The 19,390-nt window shown below is 39.2% G+C and overlaps 2 protein-coding genes across 3 annotated transcripts in view; both read right to left on the bottom strand.

Moving 5' to 3' along the window:
• Positions 1 to 265: 265 nt before the first annotated feature.
• ifi30a (IFI30 lysosomal thiol reductase a) lies at positions 266 to 6,439 on the bottom strand. The gene is made up of 7 exons (XM_030401544.1): positions 6,168 to 6,439; positions 4,992 to 5,180; positions 4,602 to 4,676; positions 4,254 to 4,340; positions 3,345 to 3,497; positions 2,537 to 2,605; positions 266 to 2,385 (listed from the first exon to the last, which is right to left on the bottom strand). Exons 1-7 carry the CDS (start codon positions 6,294 to 6,296, stop codon positions 2,320 to 2,322), a joined length of 768 nt encoding a protein of 255 aa, XP_030257404.1. The 5' UTR covers positions 6,297 to 6,439; the 3' UTR covers positions 266 to 2,319.
• Positions 6,440 to 8,451: 2,012 nt separating this feature from the next.
• The window catches only part of pik3r2 (phosphoinositide-3-kinase, regulatory subunit 2 (beta)), a 35,410-nt gene continuing 24,471 nt past the window's right edge, over positions 8,452 to 19,390 (bottom strand). For both annotated transcript variants that reach the window (XM_030401542.1, XM_030401541.1), the window contains exons 6-16: positions 18,509 to 18,719; positions 18,290 to 18,375; positions 17,998 to 18,100; positions 17,682 to 17,780; positions 17,286 to 17,466; positions 17,000 to 17,119; positions 16,714 to 16,856; positions 16,371 to 16,547; positions 16,183 to 16,254; positions 15,887 to 16,057; positions 8,452 to 15,781 (exon numbers count right to left, since the gene is read on the bottom strand). In XM_030401542.1, the coding sequence (XP_030257402.1) occupies positions 15,574 to 15,781; positions 15,887 to 16,057; positions 16,183 to 16,254; positions 16,371 to 16,547; positions 16,714 to 16,856; positions 17,000 to 17,119; positions 17,286 to 17,466; positions 17,682 to 17,780; positions 17,998 to 18,100; positions 18,290 to 18,375; positions 18,509 to 18,719 (1,571 nt within the window). In that variant the 3' untranslated portion in view covers positions 8,452 to 15,573. The remainder of the gene's footprint in view (positions 15,782 to 15,886; positions 16,058 to 16,182; positions 16,255 to 16,370; positions 16,548 to 16,713; positions 16,857 to 16,999; positions 17,120 to 17,285; positions 17,467 to 17,681; positions 17,781 to 17,997; positions 18,101 to 18,289; positions 18,376 to 18,508; positions 18,720 to 19,390) is intronic.

Here is a 19,390-nt window from a genome sequence, read left to right as displayed (position 1 = left end):
TGACCCCGTCACATAAATGCAGGTTGAAAAAACAAGAAAACAACTCTAAATCGGCACTATGTAGTTTGGGAATATGAATACTTAATATGAATTAATTAATAGGTAATAAAACAAAAATAATATATCTAAAATAGTATTTATTTTTCCCATAACTGAATGAACAAGCTGTTCTCAGAGGAAAATAAGGTCCCCAGAACACTGTTTAAAGCTAGACAGGTGGCAGGGTCTGCCACATATAAACAAAGTGAAACAGTATGAAGTTGTGTTGTCCTTTGAGGTCAGTTTGTTTATTCAGCCTAATCAGTCATGGAAACAAAAAAGAATTGTATAATGAAGATCTTTCTCTTCTGTTTAGGATTTCTTCCCCAAAACAACATCGTGCCCCTTTAAGTAAGTACATACTGTGTATTAAATGTGGTATACATAATGGCAACTTGTTACAGTATTACTGAGTATTAGAAGGAGATATTAACAACTTTATCCCCTGACCCAAACTGTGAATTTACAGATGTTTCCCTGTAAACTATAAACTTAGCAAAACATATAAGGTTATATGTTGTAGAATGAAAGCAAAATGTAATATTGCAAAGTTGGGCGGATAGATTGTTGCAATGTCTAGCTATGGACAAGTTTAAATATATAGTAAAGTGTAAATACAGCATTTTTGAAAAGATCTGGAGCGCATTCAGGAAATTCATGGATAAGTGTTTGCTGAGGCCTTGTAATTAACCACTATCTATTTCTTTTTACCTCTGACAGGCTATGTAATAAAAGTGTTGGTTCATTTCTCTTCAACCACCAAGATGTGATTTTAGTGCAACAGCAGTGTGTTTTTATTCCATTGCATTAAAAGTGCCTATATATGATGTGTTATGTTGAGGTGTGCCTTTTTTGACTGCTTTGAGTGTTTACGGCAATATGTGTATTTTGTGTATGTTTGTGTAGAAAATACAACATATTCAAAAAGGAAAAAGGGATGGAAGTAATACATCAACTGCAATTAATGTTTAAAGTTTAAAGTTTTCAGTTATAATCTCTGGTTTGCCTATCAACGTGTGCCTTATGTATCATCATTTAGCCTCCATATACATCTAGCTTGCTGTTTGTTTTTCTCCTTTATTACATCTGAAAGCATGGGAAAGAAGATGAGCTTATGAGAAATGGCGCCATCTGAAGGACACTGACAACACTGTCTCTGATCACACTATGCAAAATACACTGGACTTACCAGAGCACTATCAAGGAGGCAGATGCTACAAAACATATTGATTGTTTCGATAATAACATTTCAATAACCACACATTTGTCTATTAGATTTCAATGTCTATATACATATATGTTAATATACATGTATATATAGTGTATGTGTATGTATTTGTAAATGTATTAATATGTATGCATAGGAAACATACATGTATAGGCTGGTGCAGGCATATCTCACTGTGATTTGGTTTGTATGTAAGGGTTGGGGGTGTTCTGATGTTGATAACCGTGATATAAAAAATCAAATACTGGATAATACTGTGTGAATAATCCAGCAAAGATGTTAGGTGTTGTGGATTCTTAAATAATCATTAATTCATGTGGTTGCCCTTTCACTTTTCAGAAAGTGTACTGTAATTGTTTTTTTGGGTTTGCTTCTGCACAGTTGTAGTCACTCCATATACACTTTTATTTTGAGTGCAATTTATTTGCCAAAAAAAAGAGACAAAACTCAGAAAAAAAAAGTTAAAGATGAATTTGACTGACATGATTCTTTTTTTTCACATTTTCTGGAGACATCGCAATTAAATTGCCATCTTGAATTTTTTGACCAAGAACAAATGTGTAGTGAAAATGTGATATTGTGTTAGCATTAGAATGGTTATGAGTATGAACAGTACACACAGGATGATGTGTCTGTATAACAATGAGCCATTTCTACATGAACTATAACTAAATGTCTTTAAACCAGTTCAGTGTTCGTTTTTTTCCCCCTGGGACATGGATAGATGTAGTGAACTTATTTAACCCTCTTGTCCCTTTTGTATGACCTTTTTTACCTTCTTTAATTGACCTAATGTCATGCAAAGCTTTGTAGGTACAGCTTTCCCCTGAGCATGACATGTTGTTGAAAAACAAAAAAAGACTTTTTCTTTTTTTTTTCAAAGTAAATTTGATTAATATCCGGTGGATTTTAAAGTGAGGTGAATGTTTTCCCTTTTTAGAAACAGTGTAAAATCATATTTAAAAAAATATCTGATGACATTCCTCAGTGTTCCTTATTTAGTGGCCACACCTGGAACAGAACAAGCATACAGGCGTGTGCAGTGCTGCTCTTCACTCGTTGTGGCAGAGGCTTTTGAAGTGTTTCTGTTTCCCACCACAGGCTGGAGGCTTGTCGCCCTGGGGAAAAAAGTAGAGCTTGTTAGAGGTTAAAGGTCAAGTCTCAGTGGCTGCTTGTGCTTTAATAACACAGAGTGTTAAATTACATTAGGAGACAGAAGAGCAGAACACATGCAACGAATGACTCGGATTTGATTGACGTTAACTCTACCTTGTACAGGCTGCAGACCAGATTGAAGAGAGAGTTCATGGCCTTATCCTGCAGGTCTTCTGTGTGCTCCTGCAAACGATGACAATTTGGATGGATTCCAGAGAAGAAACTAGAGGTAAGACCTCAATTCAAAACTTGTATAGAATATTCATTTTTTCTAAATACCTTACATTGTAATGACATAAGTGGAATTTGGCCATGTACACCCATTCACCGCACATACAGAACTAAAAAAACACAAAACTCAAATATTTGACTATTTAGATTTCAGATTGAACACTGCTACATTTGTTTTAAAAATGCTTTTATTTTATGTCCAGACCTTATCTGATGAAGCAAGTAAGTAAGTAAAAATAAGGTTCCCCATACAGTCCCTAGCTCTTCTCTTCTTGTGCCTGAAGCCCAATAAAGACACGATGTGTTTTTTTTCTCTTGTTTCTAATGGAGTTGCTTCAGAGCTAACTCCAGCTTCAAGTTGTTTTCATGCCACTGGTCTCAGGTTGCTTGGCAGAGGGACAGTGGCTTCTGTTGTGCTGTGCTTTGGAGTTGCATCAGGATGTAGCTTCGCACACGCATCAACACAGCTCTCTGTCACTTACAGATAGAAACTTTGCGGCAGATCGAGTGTCAAAACAATCAATCAAGATCATCTCATCGCTGAAAATGTAACATCGCTTGTGTAAGAACTTAGCATCAGCGACCGTGGCAGAATGGGGGCATTGCAGACACAGTGGTTTTCAAGTTATTTTTCTCCACAGAAAGCCAGAGAGGCTGTAGGTTTTGCTACAAAGAATACTGGAAGCCTTACCCCATTAATGGTCACCCACGGTACATAATCGTGTGGAGGGTTCAGGGCTTGGGTCTTCAAGGCATTCTGATGCATCAGCTGGTTTCCCAGATCCCCCTTAACACATTTCATGACGCTGTCCCAACTCAAGTCAGGTTTGTAGAGTTTTGTGCACTATAAACAACAGTGGAGGTAAATAAACACACATTAACCTCAGTAGTGAAATATTAAACAATATGTGTAACAGTGTAGTCAAAAATATAGATTTTTCAATACACGTTGATTCTACATACTAGCAGCAGTTGAAATAATCTTCACTAATTTTCTGCAGTATCAATTCACAGGTAGCAGCTGCGTTTTCTCAGTCTCCCTACTCTCCGACAGTGAGTAAGCACACATACATCACATTCCACAAGCTTATCGCAAGACAAGTATCAAGGAATATTTTTAAAATTCTATATTGTCAATGTTTTCTTAAACTTATAAGGGTTATACAAGTAGCAAACTACTGTCACGAAAAACTCAGTGTGGAGACAAGAGACGTATGTGTGACGATGAGTAGAAAGTTTGCAGTATTTGAATGCAACAGCACCACAGTGTGTCTACAGTTTAGTCTGTTTGATGGTGAATAAATGCTACCACTACTCAAGGCCCGAGCCAAGTCGTGTTTGGCTTGCACCGACTGAAACTTAAACAGTGGGTACCAACTGAGCTACTGGGTCACCTAGTCCTAACAACCTTTATAGAAATGTGACCTATTATCTTTTACAAGCCTGATTTTAGAGAAGAAAAAAAAAAATTATATTTAATGTCTGCTACAGTCATTCTGCTGTGTCACAATGATATTTTCTGAGACGGTTATCGGACTGTGAAAATCGTTGCAACCCATTACTAGGGTACCCACATACACACCCACACAGTGTTACTTACCATCTGGCCATTGTTGATGACATCAGTGGAGGATTCCATACAGAAGATCATCGGGATAGCCAGGTCAGTCATGTTCAGTAAACAAGACTGAGAAGAACAGAACAATCAATTCATCAAAGTACATTTTGACACTACTAAAAAGGCAATACTGACGCATATTGAAGACTTAGCGTTCCTTTGAGCAATTAGTGTTTTACAACCCCCAGATTAACAAGAATCCACACTGCCTGCCTACTCTGGAAGATGAACAGTATGTATTTCACAACACAAATTACAAAGATCCAAACTGAAGTTATATATTATAATTCAACTCCGTTCGCTCCTTGAGTGTTTGAGTTGTAACTCTACCTCAATCAGGTTGCCCAGACATTCCTGTTCTCCATGTTGACACTCGAAAACATACTTCCCTCCGACAGATTTTTCCTGGGTTGGAGCAAAGTCAAAGAATAAAACGAGAAAACGTTATTTCACAGCCATTTTATGACATACAGTGCGTCACATGATTGTCTCTTTGTTGCCAGCAAAGCAAAATGGAAATCCACGCTAGGACAATCGTGTTGATGTCATTATTTTGTGACCACATATGGTTTTAAAATGGCTTGTTTTCCCCTCTTATTGACCTTCCTCTGTGGTCCCTTTTATCTAGCTTTTATTTAAAGACACCATTATCCTCACCGTAGTTTATAGAGAATACACAATTCCAGTCCATATCCTTGGTGTACTTGAATTACTGCTCACCTGTGCATTCCCATAGGGTACCAAAGTGACAGTCATGATGTCATTCAGCATTAACCAGGTTGGGAAGAGAGAGAAAACGAGAAAATCTCTGCAGCCGGGACACAGACTCTCATAGTAGAGCGCCACCTCGACCTTATCTGCTTGATCATGAGACCTGGTGAAGTTAGATTCAAGGCACTGCTTCAAAACCTGCACAAGGGGGAGACAATAGGGAGGTTAATTTTAATGTGATCACTCTCTTAGTTTTTCCTTTTTAAGTGTTTGCGGTCTGCAACGTCTGGCCATTTTCAATTTGGAGGCATCATAAAGAGAGCTCGGAGTCTGTAGTAACAATATTTACACCTCCCTAATTTTCACTGAAAGTTTGGTGTATCATATCAATTTTAGATAAGCCAAAAAAATAAATAAATGAATAAATAAATAAATAAATCTCAGCCAACAACACAGTTTTGTATGCCTTGTTTCTGACTGAATGACACCTGATGTGCTTCAGACGCTCAGGAAATAGGAGGATTTGCATGCATTTACCATTTCTCTGTTCACTGGAGTGTGAGCACAAGAGAGAGTGGCTGCAGGAGAAGATTAACATTTTTCGAGTTTTACTTCCTCCTTAGCTCAACTGCTCCAGACTCGACCAGGTAGTCTGCTGTGGAACAATGAGGGGGAACATACGGTGTATACACAAGATAACTTGGCTGTTCCGTGTGAAACTCGGCTAACTTTACTTTAAGCGATAACGCCAGTAGAGGACACAGTTATGACGTCACACAGACATACTGGACGAGTAAACAATGAGACATGTCAGAACAACAACGTCCCATCCGCCGACTCCCGTTATTTTGAGAATATATTTTGTGTATGGGCACTTCGAAGTAGTTTTTTTTAAAGCGCTATCCGTGTTGAAAACTCCGTGGTAAGCTACAGCAGGAAAAGAGTTTTCTAGCTAGTGAATTAAGCTAACTGTAGACGTATTGTCAGGCTGAACTCTGTTGCTATAGTTTCCTGCACTTTATCCAGCGAAGTGATTTGAACGGTGACTGAACGGTTGACCGGAAATAGTTAAATCTGAGATGTGCTGTGATTTTTACAGACGCTTGACGTCCAAAAACACAACTTACCAATTGTATAATAGATAATATACAAAATAACCCTCTGTTAATGCATCAATAGTCTTACCCCGCATTCGATAGCTGAGTCCAGAGATGAGCACCACTTGGACGGAGGATGGGTGCATGAGGAGAGGACGGCACCGCCGAACTGAGTGTTCAACCAAACAGTTAAAATTAGCAGCAAATGACCCTTCATCTTCAGCTGCTCGGGGTGTAGTTTGACTACAGAGAAGACAGTTTGACGCTAGCACCACAATGGAGACCGACTGTTTAAACTGCTCTAAAGTGAAACTTTAAATACTCCTCCATACTTCCTCGTGAAGGCGACCTATTTTTTGATTGGCTCTCCAGCATATGATGAAGACCGCGTCACTTGTTACTAGACGGCGTCCACACGGCGAGACCTCTTTTGTGATGGTCAGGGGGAAATGTGTTTCCACAGGAATGAGTCAAAATGTCATGAGACATGTGGACATCATGCAGATATTCACTCCCTGAACATACTTAAGTTGATTTAGATATCGTTCAACTGAATGTTTTATGTCTTTCAGAAGGAAGTGGTCTACAAACATTACATAAAACAGTTTCACAAATGTTGGGATGCACTGGAAATTGAAGAACTGAGTAAAACATCATGTATGAGTTAATAATTTTATTAAAGCTTTGAAAACTAGATTATGTTGCTGTAATTATTCCCTAATGCACTGGGTAAAGTGTATTATGTACATATAGAGGATGTAAATTAAGTTTGGTGAATTACACCTAAACCACAGCTGTTATGTCATCTACTTTATTTAGGTCTTGACCAGGTGGGATCTTTTCTAGGAATTGTTAAAAAGCTAAATGAGAAAAAGTAACAACATTTATAGGATGAGCCTCAGTCTTGTGATCAGTTGACCTAGGTTTTTGTTCTACTTGTTTGCATAATATGAACGCGTCATGTCATGTCACGTTACAGCTGTTTCTCAGCCCATAGGTGTTGCTCAAGAAGAGTCTTAAAAAAAGAACACACGGCAGCAAAACATGACAAACCCTTGAACTTTGAGGAAGGTTTTACCTGGTGACTCTCACATGATCTCTCCCAGCTTTCCTGTAAAATCAGGACAGAGACAGTAAAGGCAGACAGGAGACAGTACAGCTCTGCATGACTCACTCTGCTTTCTGTCTGTTTTCATGACTTTTGGTTTGTAGTGTTACAGATAAAATTAAAGCAGCCATAAACCATATGGATATTTATTTACTACACAGTACAGTAAATCATCTCTGCTGCTTTCATATGTGTGCCTTTGCCCAGTGTGTAAAAAGTGTTTGTTTAACTGAATGAGAAAGTGTCACTTCTCTCAATCTCTGACACGTTTTCTCACTTCTCTCTCTTGGCATTTAGACATTCAGATAGTTTGGGTATCTGAGATATCCCTGTAAGATTTATGTTTCCCCCCCAAGCTGATTCAGTGGAAGTGTTTTTCTTTGTGGTTCTCACAACATTGAACAATAACATTTTTCAGCAGTACACACGTCAGCAGAATTATCTTTCTAGAATAGAAAGTCCTGGTTCCTCTGGTTACACCACAGATCTCACTATTAAGCCCTCTTGCTTGACACCAAACCAAAAGGCCCGTGTGAAGACTGTTCACAGTTAAAGGGAAGTGAGATTTTTTATTCTTTTTTAAGGTGCCCTGTTATATCTGCATTTTGTGTTGCACACCGAGATGCATTGTAAATGTCCTTGAGGCCAGTGTTGAAAGTAGTTTCCTTCCTCATAAAACATTTGCGAATCCTTGTTGCCACTACATAAATACAGCAAACCTTCTTTAGGCTCCTCCTTCACTGCACTTATTTTCATTTTAAAACTTTACTTATTATACAAAAAGGACCAGTGACAGTCATTGCTGTGCAACTGAAGTTAGAACAAGAGCGTGTCAATAACAGGAGGGACTGAGGAGCAATTGTTAGAAAATCTGTTGAAAGCAAAGTAAAAATTAAGGGAACATGCATGCTTTTTTTCCGCTGCTTCCACTATAAACTGACTTGTTCCTTATTTTCTGTCAGTAAAACGTCACACTGACGTTGCAGTTCTGTCTTAATTCCAGAAAATGTTCCAAATAAATAATTCTTGATAAATACTATCCACGTAAGGAGAGCCCTGTAGAAAAAAGTTAGGAACCATTGCCTTATTACAGTGAGTGCTACAGATGAGGGATGCCATCATGTTTAACCCCAGGACGGTCACCCAGGGCCTAACTAGGACATGAAAATATGAGTGTCTGAAAGTGTGACAAGGTGATGACTAGCTCATAATCATAAAACAAAGAAGAAAAACACATCAAAACAAATACCAGTGCACCTCAAAGTTCATTTCATATATCTTTTATTGTCTTTTTAAAATCATTGCATCAGCCTAAAGAAAGAACCGTACAGATGAAAGAGTACCTGTCTGAGGACAAACACAACTCTGAAGCAAGCTGTACACAAGAGAGAAAGAAAGAAATGTCGTATCTGAATCAAGACAGACCAACGGAGGGAGGATAACACAAGAGAAGAAGAGTAACCGTCTTTTTCGTGCATAGGGGGTTGGGCACATCTCAACCAATAGGCCTCTACTGGCTGAAACAACAGTGCTCCCTCTGAGTTCAATTGCACTTTGGTGTAGAGTAGCTTTATCTGACTGCCCCATGCATTTCCACTCGTCGTTTTTGAAAGAAAGAGAAAACCACATCATTCTTTGCTATGCATTAAGAACCTGTTGCTGCTGCTGAGGCAGTGATACATGAGGCAACTTGCTGGGCAACATGGTAGAGCTACGGAGACAGGACGTGGCCTTGATATTAGTGTAAAAATACATGTTTTAAATTTTTGCTGCTCTGTAATATTGTCCTGGATGTTGCCAAATGGATCGCTGCCAGTCTGGTCTCCAACGTGCAGTTGGGTCTTGAATATGAACTACTGTACACCAGTGAAAAATACTACAACATTGCCATCAGAATAATCACACAAATGGCAACCTTTCGCTGAGAAGTAATGATGTGAGGAGATCGGATACAAGCAGAATAAAGGGAAATGAAAGTGCAGCTGTTAATGTCATCATATTTAAATGGAAATCACACACCAGCTGAGACTAGTGGATACATTTTGGTCTTATAAATTAGTCAACCAACTGATTCAGCTTTCCATTTGAGTATAATTTGCTCTGTAGTGCAAAATCAAGAACAGGATGCCTCTTGATAGTTATTCCTGAATTTCCAACTTTGTGTCTGTACTAAAACTGTACTCAAGCATGTTCACCAAGTGGCGTGTTTTGACTGTTATTCACAATGTGTGGGTATCACCCTCCATAAATTCTTTGAACTGAGAAACACCAGAAATCTACCGTACTGTACATAAAATAAACAGCAAAAGATGCGACAGCGTCTCAAGTTAGGATTCAGTCCTGCATTTACAAGGCTCAGTGTAAGGTGAAGTAGTCAGCAGGTAGAGAATGACAAAGACTGATGATTATCTGTTGATGAACACCTATGGAACAATTAATCTTGTTGAACTATCCTGTTGAGTTATTATTTTGAAAGTGAGGGAGCACTGTTCTTCTAAGTTTAAAAAACAAAAGGAACGAACCGGAACAGAGAAAAACAGAACAAGCAGTCATAACATTTTCAAGTTTAAAATGACAGGAAATAATGAAATATAAATCAATCTATCACAGCCACTTTGAGGGACAGACAGATTGACTTTCAAACGCATATTTACTATTTGGTTAATTACATATTGTAAACATTTGTATTTCTTTTTTTTTCTGTATGGAGGAAAAATTTTCAAGCTAGCTTATTTTTTTCTTTATAGGCTCTGTAAGGTTATCATTAACAGATATAAACAAACAAACAAAAAATAACCAACACTGGACATACAAATCTATCAGCTTTTTTAAAAAGCCAAATAAAACAAAAATAAAAATAAAAAAACACACTCAGACACCATAAAAGAACACTTTCTAATGCCATCATTGTTCCGTGTACGAAGGAGTGATCATGAACCGTTGAATCTTGTACCTTTTTTTTCTGCCTGTTTGTGTGTAAGTCCAGGCCAGAAAAACAAACATAAAACCCCTCAGCGTCCGCAGAGATCAACCAAAAGACGACGCAGCGGGAAGATGCAGCGTCAGTGGTGGATCTCTACACCAGCATCCTAAGTGTATCTTTTGTGGTGCAACTTTAACACTCAAGTCTACTCAAAAAACCCAGAATCTTCCAAATAACAAAACAGATTCTCAAGTTCAATCAAAACAAAAAAAAGAAACAACTCCTCTCTAATATTCAATAAATGCAAAGCAGCCAAGACTGCATTTAACATATAGACTCAGCTCTGTAAATATTAACACATGTACATAAGCTTGCTTCATCCTCTGAATGCACCTGATAATCATGCGTAATAGATTATGTTGATCAACCGTGACCACAAAGTTCGCTGCTGATCATGATGAAGCTCACTGCAGCTGATTAGTAACAAACAAAATAAAATGCTTGCGTTTCAATAACTGCTCAGATACAAAAGCAGCCGTGGAGCAAGTCTAAACATCGTGTTCACATCGAAGCCTCCTTCTGATTTGTTTCAAGCACAGTCCAAATCAGAATTAAACCATCCAAAAATATAGAAATCTAAGTATATATTTCAAAATATTATTCTCTAGTATGTCTCTCATTCTTCAAACCTTAACAGACACCAAATATATGTCTTTCTTTGTAGTCAGCGAAAGATGTGCTTTGTGTGTGAGGCCAGTTCAACAAATATGATTTACAGTATACCAAAGCCGATGAAAAAATATTTAATTCCTCGAATGATCATTCGTCGTATGGAAAAAATGCTTTTCAAGAAGCTCCGACACAGATGCATATCTAACTAATGAGTAGGATGAAAGCTTTGAGTTTCAGAGTAAATATACCAAAACTGGGATTAAAGTCTTGACTCTAAGTCAAAGCGCAATAAAATCTTCTGCCCATTTCTCACTGGATCATTGCTACTAAAGTTGCATTGCTTCTAGCTATTAATCATCTGTGATTAACATGGCATTTATGGCAGATGAAAGTGTTCGTCTACACTGCAAAAATGTTCATCTTAACAAGTGATGCAGGAAGATATTGAGTTCAACATTTCTATTTTTCTTTAAGCATATTGCTCAAATGGAATCAGAATGCTTCTGGGATTAACTCGCTCCATTGGCATGATTTTCCAAGACATGTTTGTGTGTGGTTGGTTTACCCAAATTCCCCCCCAAAAAAACCCAGATGCAAGTTTTCACTTTCACTTAGTAGTATCCAGCTATGCATTTAGTTTCACTTTAATGTGCTGAGCTTTGACCTGGTAAGCCACAGGTTTAAATACAGCCATATTTGAAATGTCTGTCCCCTCACAAGTACAATGAGGTCAACAGAATTTTGTTTGTACTGCTAATGAAGAAAGAAAATTACAATTGAAATCCAGTGACTCTGGATAATCTACAGACCTCACAGTGAACACTTCTCTTGCGGAATATATCTGTATGCATGGATACCACTGGGAATAAGTAAAATAATATATCTTTCTGTAATTGGGGTGAACCAACCTTTTAAATTAATGAATGTTATCCTTCTTGTTAAGCTGGACAGTTTCGCTGTGTGGACACAAATTGCATAATGAGCCAGCAGCTCTACTTAAAGTTGTTTTGATAAGTAATACAAAGTTTAATCGGACCACATACTAAAACTAACTCTATCATGAACACAATCAGTCAAAAGCATCAAAATTACATGACAGTTGTTGACCGCAAAAACAACAAAAAGCATATATTGTACACTGTATACTATATCATAAAGAAAATCATCAATCACTCCCGATATACTGTATGGAAAGACCTTAAACCTTATCAAGTAAAAACACTATTGACAACTGAGCTTCACCACTGTCTGTGAGTTGAATGGTTGTTGGGCGTTAGACACACTACTCCAAGTGTGTGGAACAGAAAAAAGTGCAGTCACAAAAGTGTTGGTCCACAACAAACTGGATGATAAAAGGATATGTCAGCAGTGGTGGATGACGCAACCAGATTGCCCGTTGACAAAGGAACTGACTCTTATTACGAAACACTGAAGAAATTCTGCATGCATTAACTTGAGAGCTTATCAAATGAGCTGCAAACAACTGGGCTGGGATGTGTACAGTTCACATTTCTATCTTATCTGAGTTTTATTCAAAAATATACCAGACAAATAAACAAAAAAAAAGAAAAAGACACCAAAGAAATCTAGCTTTGGTGCACAGTGAGAGAAAGCACCAAGCTACTGTACAGCCCCCACCATAGAAAGAAGGAATATGTAACAACTATAGATGTAACAACAAAGAGGCACAACTAAAATCTGACACTCTTTTATCTAGAACATGCTCAGACTTGCGCTAACACACACACACACACACACACACACACACACACACACACACACACACACACACACACACACACACACACACACACACAATCACACACAACTATGCTCATTTGCCAGATACCCTTTTAGTCTTCAATTAATGGTAAATGTGTGAACGATGGGGCACAGCGTATGGTGGCGGTGGCACCGTCTTGTAGAGCAGCGCTCCACTGACGAGGAGGAGAAGACGAGCTCATCACAATGACTAAAGGCACTTCTAATCGTTCTCACTCACATGTTTATATAGCCCTCTAATCGCAAGCACCGCCGTCACCTCTAGTTTAATTCTTGGGATTTTCTAATTGCCAAGAACTGTGCAAAGTACAGTACAGTTGATTCGCCCTGACTGATATCAAACTGATGTCTCGATTTTTAGGTTTCTATTCATGTTGAGTTGAGTTTCACATAAGAGTGGGATCGGTCCATTTGGATAAAATGGTGCTACCTGAAATTTGTCAATCAACATTTCATTAGCAGAAATGCTGAAACCATTGTTGGAAGATTTAAACATGAATTTGATATGAACTGCTATGAAAATAATTGACTCTAATGAATATCTCAATTTAGTTGAAATATTTTTTACTAATTTCCTCTCCCTCCTCAACAAAATATGCAATCTTTAAAAGCAGTGCTTTTTTCCCCCTAAAACTTCCAACTGCCAATGATGTTTGACTGCCTTTCTACAAAAATACTCTTTTTCTTTTTTGGCAATCTGAGTCCTGTATATGCAAGAATTTTGAGAGATTATTCATATTCATTCATCCTAAAGAAATCAATTATGTAAATCAAATTTAAAAGAGGCATCATGTGACGACTCTCTTCTTTTTCATCGACCACCACGTGAGTATAACTGAATAACCCTGCCTCCAGAAAAATGAACTGTGCTTTTAAAGTGACATAGAACAAAGATGGTACAATCTTTACCTCATGCCAAATGAACATGAGGGAAAAACAAGGAGACATTCACTGCCACCGCACAGAACAGAGGAAGGGAACTGATAGGAGAACTGTAAATCTTAAAACTTATTATTATCCACATACGACTTGTGTTGTGCATAGTACTGTACTACCACACATCATACTGTAAATGCACTGCAAAAAGTACAATTGGTGCCAAGTAAAAAATGAAAAACAACAACCCAAATGAAGGACTCCATGCATACTGTACTAGATAATCTCTCAGACCACAGAGGCCACGCTTTATGGCAAACAGGACTGGTTCTTTTTTTTCTTTTCTTTCTTGCTACATGAAAAGACATCCTTCATTTGGCTCACATTAGCTGGATACTGTGCATCCTTAAACGGAATCTAAGAGCATAGCAAATATTCTGAAAACATAAAGAAAACACCGCCATGAAACTGTATAAGGTCACATACAATGACTGCATGTGTGTCTGAAATATACTGTACACGAGTTATATTACTGCTTTCTTTCTTTCTTTTTTTTTGTACATCAATGTTCTACAGCTCTGTGAGTCAAGCTTCTGATGAAACAAACAGTCGAGCGCGAGGGCGGTAAGCAGGAAGTACCGTGAGTAAATCTGAATCGAAAACACAACAATAAACATCTGCAAAGACATTGTACCGCTAAAACAATCTAATCTAACTAGAGACGAGGCAAATACAGTACCGAAGATACAATAATCACATAGATCAATGCTCTGTGAGTGTCTTAAGCGTATAGAAAGAAGACACGTAAGAGGAGCACTAACAGTTATGCCATTAGTCAATGGCTACGGGTGCTACAGTATTAAAGAGGATGAACAAAGAAGGAAGAAGTGAAACAAAGAGACGTTTGATGCAGGATTCTTTCCACTATTTCCATTTAGAGGGAAACCTGAATAATGTGGAACTGCATTTATCAATGTACCTGTCCATCTAGCGTATTGTGATTAAGAAGTCGTTCTATATTCACAATACACCAAATATGTACCATGTGTTTGCTATCGTGTAATACAGTTTTCATTTTACTGTATGTTGTACCTCGTCGATTCAAAAGGAGGCCCACAGAGAGAGAGCGACAAGCCAAAGCAGCTGGAAATAAAGATCATCTCATAAAAAATATACCTATATGTGTGTATCTTTTAAAGCTGTAGCTTCGTCTATGTCGATGGCCGCTCGCTCCCTCCATCCTTCTTTCAATGTGTCTCCTTGTTCTCATGACACAGGCTTGTGGTCATTCAAAGCTATTACTATGGCACTTAAGCAAGCTTTAAATTCAATCAACTGCTAAAAAGCATCAACCCCCAGCAATTTCTCTAGCCTTCTCGCCCCTTCCCTCCCACATCTTCCCCTCCCCTACCCTCCCCTCTCAGCCCCAGTGACTACACCCCCCCAATCTACATTTTTTTCTCAGCCGCCTTTAGGTGTGAAGCGAGCAGCCTGGTTCAGCCAAGCCAGTCCTTGCGGTGGATGACAGCTCAGGCTTTTGTCGATGGAGAGTTCGCAGGCAGTCTGGGAGATGACAGTTCAGGCCTTTGTCTATGGACAGTTATCACGTGTTCAAGGCAAAACAAAAACAAAAGCGCCTCCTGTAAATTTTCCCATCATCCATCCATCGTTTTTTTCTCCTCTTTTCCATGATCTTGAAAAACAACAGTTTTTAGTGTGCTTATTTTGTCTTCTTTTAGTTTTTCTCTGTATCAAAGGTATTTTCTTTGTGAATTTCACGCTTTTATTTTTTCCATAACTGACACCGTAGAGTCATGGCTGACTAAGATAAAACTCACCACATCAGCCAGGCTAACTCTACAGTGCTTCATTACTGGTAATAGTGTGCTTATTTTGAAGCTATGCTGTTAGCAAGGAGTTCTCTTTGCTGGACTGGGGTCTGTATAGGAAATTAGCACCAGTCTCCAGCCAAAAAAACCTATGGATTTTACACTGTGGCTCTTCAGTCTATTTTTTTAACCGACACTTAAACAAGAAGAAGCATTGTTCAGAGGTTGATTCTTTCCCGAATAAGAATGAGTGAAATGTTCGTTTTCCCACCCTGGTTGGCGTCCGACACTGCTGGTGGATAATTCATCTGGGGTGCTGGTTCTGGTTCTGAGAGCGGGCCAGGACTGGGTATGCTAGGTTTACATTCAGCTGGTCGTTGTGTTGGACCAAAGAGACATTTTTGTAGTGGAGCACCAGGTCTTTGAGGGATGAATACAGATTGTAGGGCTCGGCGAATCCATAACCTGTGGCTGTCTTGTAGATGACGCAGTGCTTGGTATCACCCTCAACACTGGAAAGAAGGATAAAGGTAATTTTTAACGATGCTTGACACAAAATCACAAAATATATGATAATACAAAAATAACAAGGCCCGTCAAGCACAAACAGAACTTACACTACAGAGCAGGCGTACGAGCCTTTCTGTGATTGGCTCTCACGGATGAGGAAGGTCCCATCACATTTGCCTCTCAGCATTTCTTCAGCCTGGGTGCGTTTGATGTCACCCACATACCAGGTACACTCATCATGGTGGGGCGAGCCCTCGTCCTCCTCTAGTGAGTAGGAGCTAGAAATAGAACAGCAGACACTTGATCAGAAACAAAACACTCTTTAAATTACAGGTGGAGATACTATAGCACCCATTCATCACAGCACAAGTTGCTTAGCTGGTACTTTGTTTCAAACACTCACTCATCAGCGTCATTCTTTATGCCCAGCCATTCGTTAATCTTCTTCTGTCTCGTCCCCTTCTGTGTCAGCCAACTGCAAAGCCAGATCACCACAGATTAAATGCTGACATTGACCTTTTACATAGCATACATTCTCTACAGTAAAATCAGAGCACAAAGACATGTAAATCCTAAATGTGTTCTCCTTACATCAAGTACTGGTCTCTGATTTTGCGGAGCTGCATGAGATCCGGCTTGAGGCTGTTCATCTTCTTGTCGATCTCCCTGTTGTCGGTGACCTGCTGTCTCAGGTCCTGCTCCAGCTTACGCTTGCTGTCGTGGATCTCCTTCACACGAGACTTCAAACGCTCCGAGTTGCTCTGGATCCTGAATCGACAGAATGACAGAATTACAAATGTCTTAAGTGGGGTCGGTGAAAGAAATTGAATTTATCCGTTTCATCTCCCTGCTTTGAACTGATACTGTCTTGCTTTTGCAGTTGAATGAAACCAGGATTTTTAAGAATATCAAGCACAAAAAAAGGCAATCTTACTTTTGTATCTCTTTTTCATTGCCCTCCCGTTGGAATCGTTCCAGAGACTCTCTGCTGTAGCGCTCCTGAGTCTCACACTGCTCCTCAAAGATCTTGATGGTCTCATTGAAGGCCTCGATGGCTGTGCGTTTCATCTGCAGCTCCTGTAGAAAAGAGGGACAGACTGTGATTGTCCATTTTATGATTTGCTCTATATCATTTCATCCTCAGCTATTGATATAGCAGTATGGATGCATACTGTCTAACTCCAATATTTGGGTAACTTAAATGGGTCCCTGTGTTGTACCTGTGAGGTGCGTGTGTACTCCTCATACAGGGAGTCGTACTCGCGGCTCTTCTCCTGGTACTGCTCATGATATACCTTCAGCTGCTCTCCCACTTCCTCTATACTGTTCTCCTTCACCAGCTGAGCCGTGCAAAATGCCGATAAGAGCAAAAAAATACAACATTGATGAATAAAACAATGAAACAAAGGATGCTTGTAGAGGGATTTATCTTGTAGTTGAATGTGACAATATAAAGTTTATGATGTCAATTTGGAGACTCAACAATGAACAAACTGCATCAACAACCTGTTGGTATTTGGAAACAGGGTACAGAAGCTTTGTGTCCAGTTTGGCGTTGTACTGGGCCAGAGACTCGTGGCGGTAGTGATGGATGAGCTCTACTACAGTCAGGAAGGTAAGAGGCTCAGAGAAGCCGTACCTCCCATCTCGGTGGTAAATCTTTATTAGCTTGTTGTTCCCCCCTTTCCTGCAGAGGGAGACAAATGAGAACAGACAAGAAAAATCAGAGGTTGTTTTGCTGGTCTCGTTTCCTACTGTTAATTGTCTTCTTTTTATTCATTATTTATTCATTTTTTTTCATTATTGTACTATTCAGTTGATTTAAATGTTGTTCAAACGGGTGTGGGAGACAGTCTGTCAATACTGCAGACAAAGAACCTCAAAGTAGAAGTGTTGCTTTACCTGAGGGTGAGCGTGTACTCGCCCTCCAGCTTACTGGAGGCATCTCGGACCAGAAAGGTACCATCTGGAGTGTCTCGCAGCTTCTCATTCACCTCCTCTCTGCAAATATGATGACATGCAGCATTTACTTCAAGAACACCAACTATGAACAGCTGCAATATAACATAATAATAAGATAAGATGATGTCTGAGGAATAGTGGATTGGTATTAAACAAAATGATCCTCATGCCATCTACACCCTTATCCAATACTTAAAAAAAAGAAAACACAGAATTAACTCTAATTCAATAGTAATAATCTATATTCATAATTTACCTGGAGATTTCTCCCCAGTACCACTCAGCATCGTTCAGCAGGCCGCTCGTGTCCGTCATGGCTGATGGTGCCATTTTTGACTTAACTGGCTTTGCTGGAAGAACTGGAAACAGACACAAACATAAACACACAAAGATCACCATTGTAGGCATTTGGCAATAATGGAAGGGATACAAACATTCATTTAACACACAAACTCTACTAAACAAAACCAACATTATGCTGCATATAAAAATGTCTGTGTACTATACTATAACATAAACAAAGTTTAACCTTACTAAGAATAACTTACCTGGAGGAGTGAGATCTTGCTCTATAGTTCTTTCTATCAGCAGCCTCTCCACCACAAGAGCAGGGAACTCCTCATCCAAAGGCAACCTGCAAATAAATCAGTTCAGTGTCTGTTAACACATAGCTGAGAATCCCAATTTGACATGCCTAATGCCTAACACTTCACTGAAGATGCACAATTCTTCCACTTCACAACCAACAAGCCATCAAGCAAACTTACCACAAGGTCGACGGGCCTGTCCGTATCAGCAACGGTCCAAATATTTGTCCCAAAGTGTGTGTGTCCAGGCCGTTGCTGGCCTGGGCCTGGGTGACCTTGGACAGGTGTGTCAGGAGGAATTGCAGGGTGAGACGGTGATGAAGAGGGACTGTGGTGGAGCTTTCCAGGACCAGGCTCACCTCTCTGTCATAGCTTCCAGCGACTGCGCCATCTAGAGGAGGTATTGAAATAACCATGAAGAGGACATAAACATTAACCACATGAGGCGAGTTGGAGGAGGGTTCAGATATTAAAGATAAGGTAACGTTATGCCAAATTAGCCCGCATCAGAAAGTCCAGTGCATAATCAACAGAGAAAGGGGGTCAGTACATCTCTCTGAATACCTCAAGCATCTATATGAAAGGCAATCATGGTGTCCCTTTGTGCAGAGAAGAATCAGCTGAAACATTTCTGGCATACCTCGGTGAGCTCATCCTCACCTGCCACTTGACCCTATTTTCTCAACATTGACATGCGTCTACCCTCGATCAGCTGCAAATAAGCCTCAGGGTAGGCCTCATGCAGTTCTTTTACTTAAAGTTATTGAAACTATGAAAGGTGCCTTTCTATCAACTGAAACAACATCAGCAGCACACAGCTCGTTTTTGAGAAACAAAATCTCCTTTATGTCTTCACTAAATAAAATCACAAATTTTTCTACAAATGAGTCAAAAAAACTGTTTCTTAAAACAACTGGATGAGATTATTTCACCCCTCAATCACAGATGAGCAAAATTGAAGAATTACTGTTTGTGTTATTTTCTTAATATCAGACCTATCGCAGTCAGAAAAACAGAAATTTTGCATACAATAACTTTGGTTGGACTGTCAAAGGACCATAC

This window comes from Sparus aurata, chromosome 21 (assembly GCF_900880675.1).
Source record: "Sparus aurata chromosome 21, fSpaAur1.1, whole genome shotgun sequence".
Lineage (NCBI taxonomy): Eukaryota > Metazoa > Chordata > Actinopteri > Spariformes > Sparidae > Sparus > Sparus aurata.
The sequence above is the reverse complement of the archived record's forward strand: the minus strand, read 5'-3'. Positions and strand labels throughout refer to the sequence as shown.

Bases quoted from the DNA above. Each gene is read 5' to 3' on its own strand.
- ifi30a (XM_030401544.1), bottom strand. From the start codon at position 6,296: ATGAAGGGTCATTTGCTGCTAATTTTAACTGTTTGGTTGAACACTCAG. The intron at 4,677-4,991 runs GTGAGCAGTAAT...GCTCCAACCCAG, and splicing joins TACCCTATGGGAATGCACAG to GAAAAATCTGTCGGAGGGAA. The intron at 2,386-2,536 runs GTAGAGTTAACG...TTTTTTCCCCAG, and splicing joins TGGTCTGCAGCCTGTACAAG to GGCGACAAGCCTCCAGCCTG.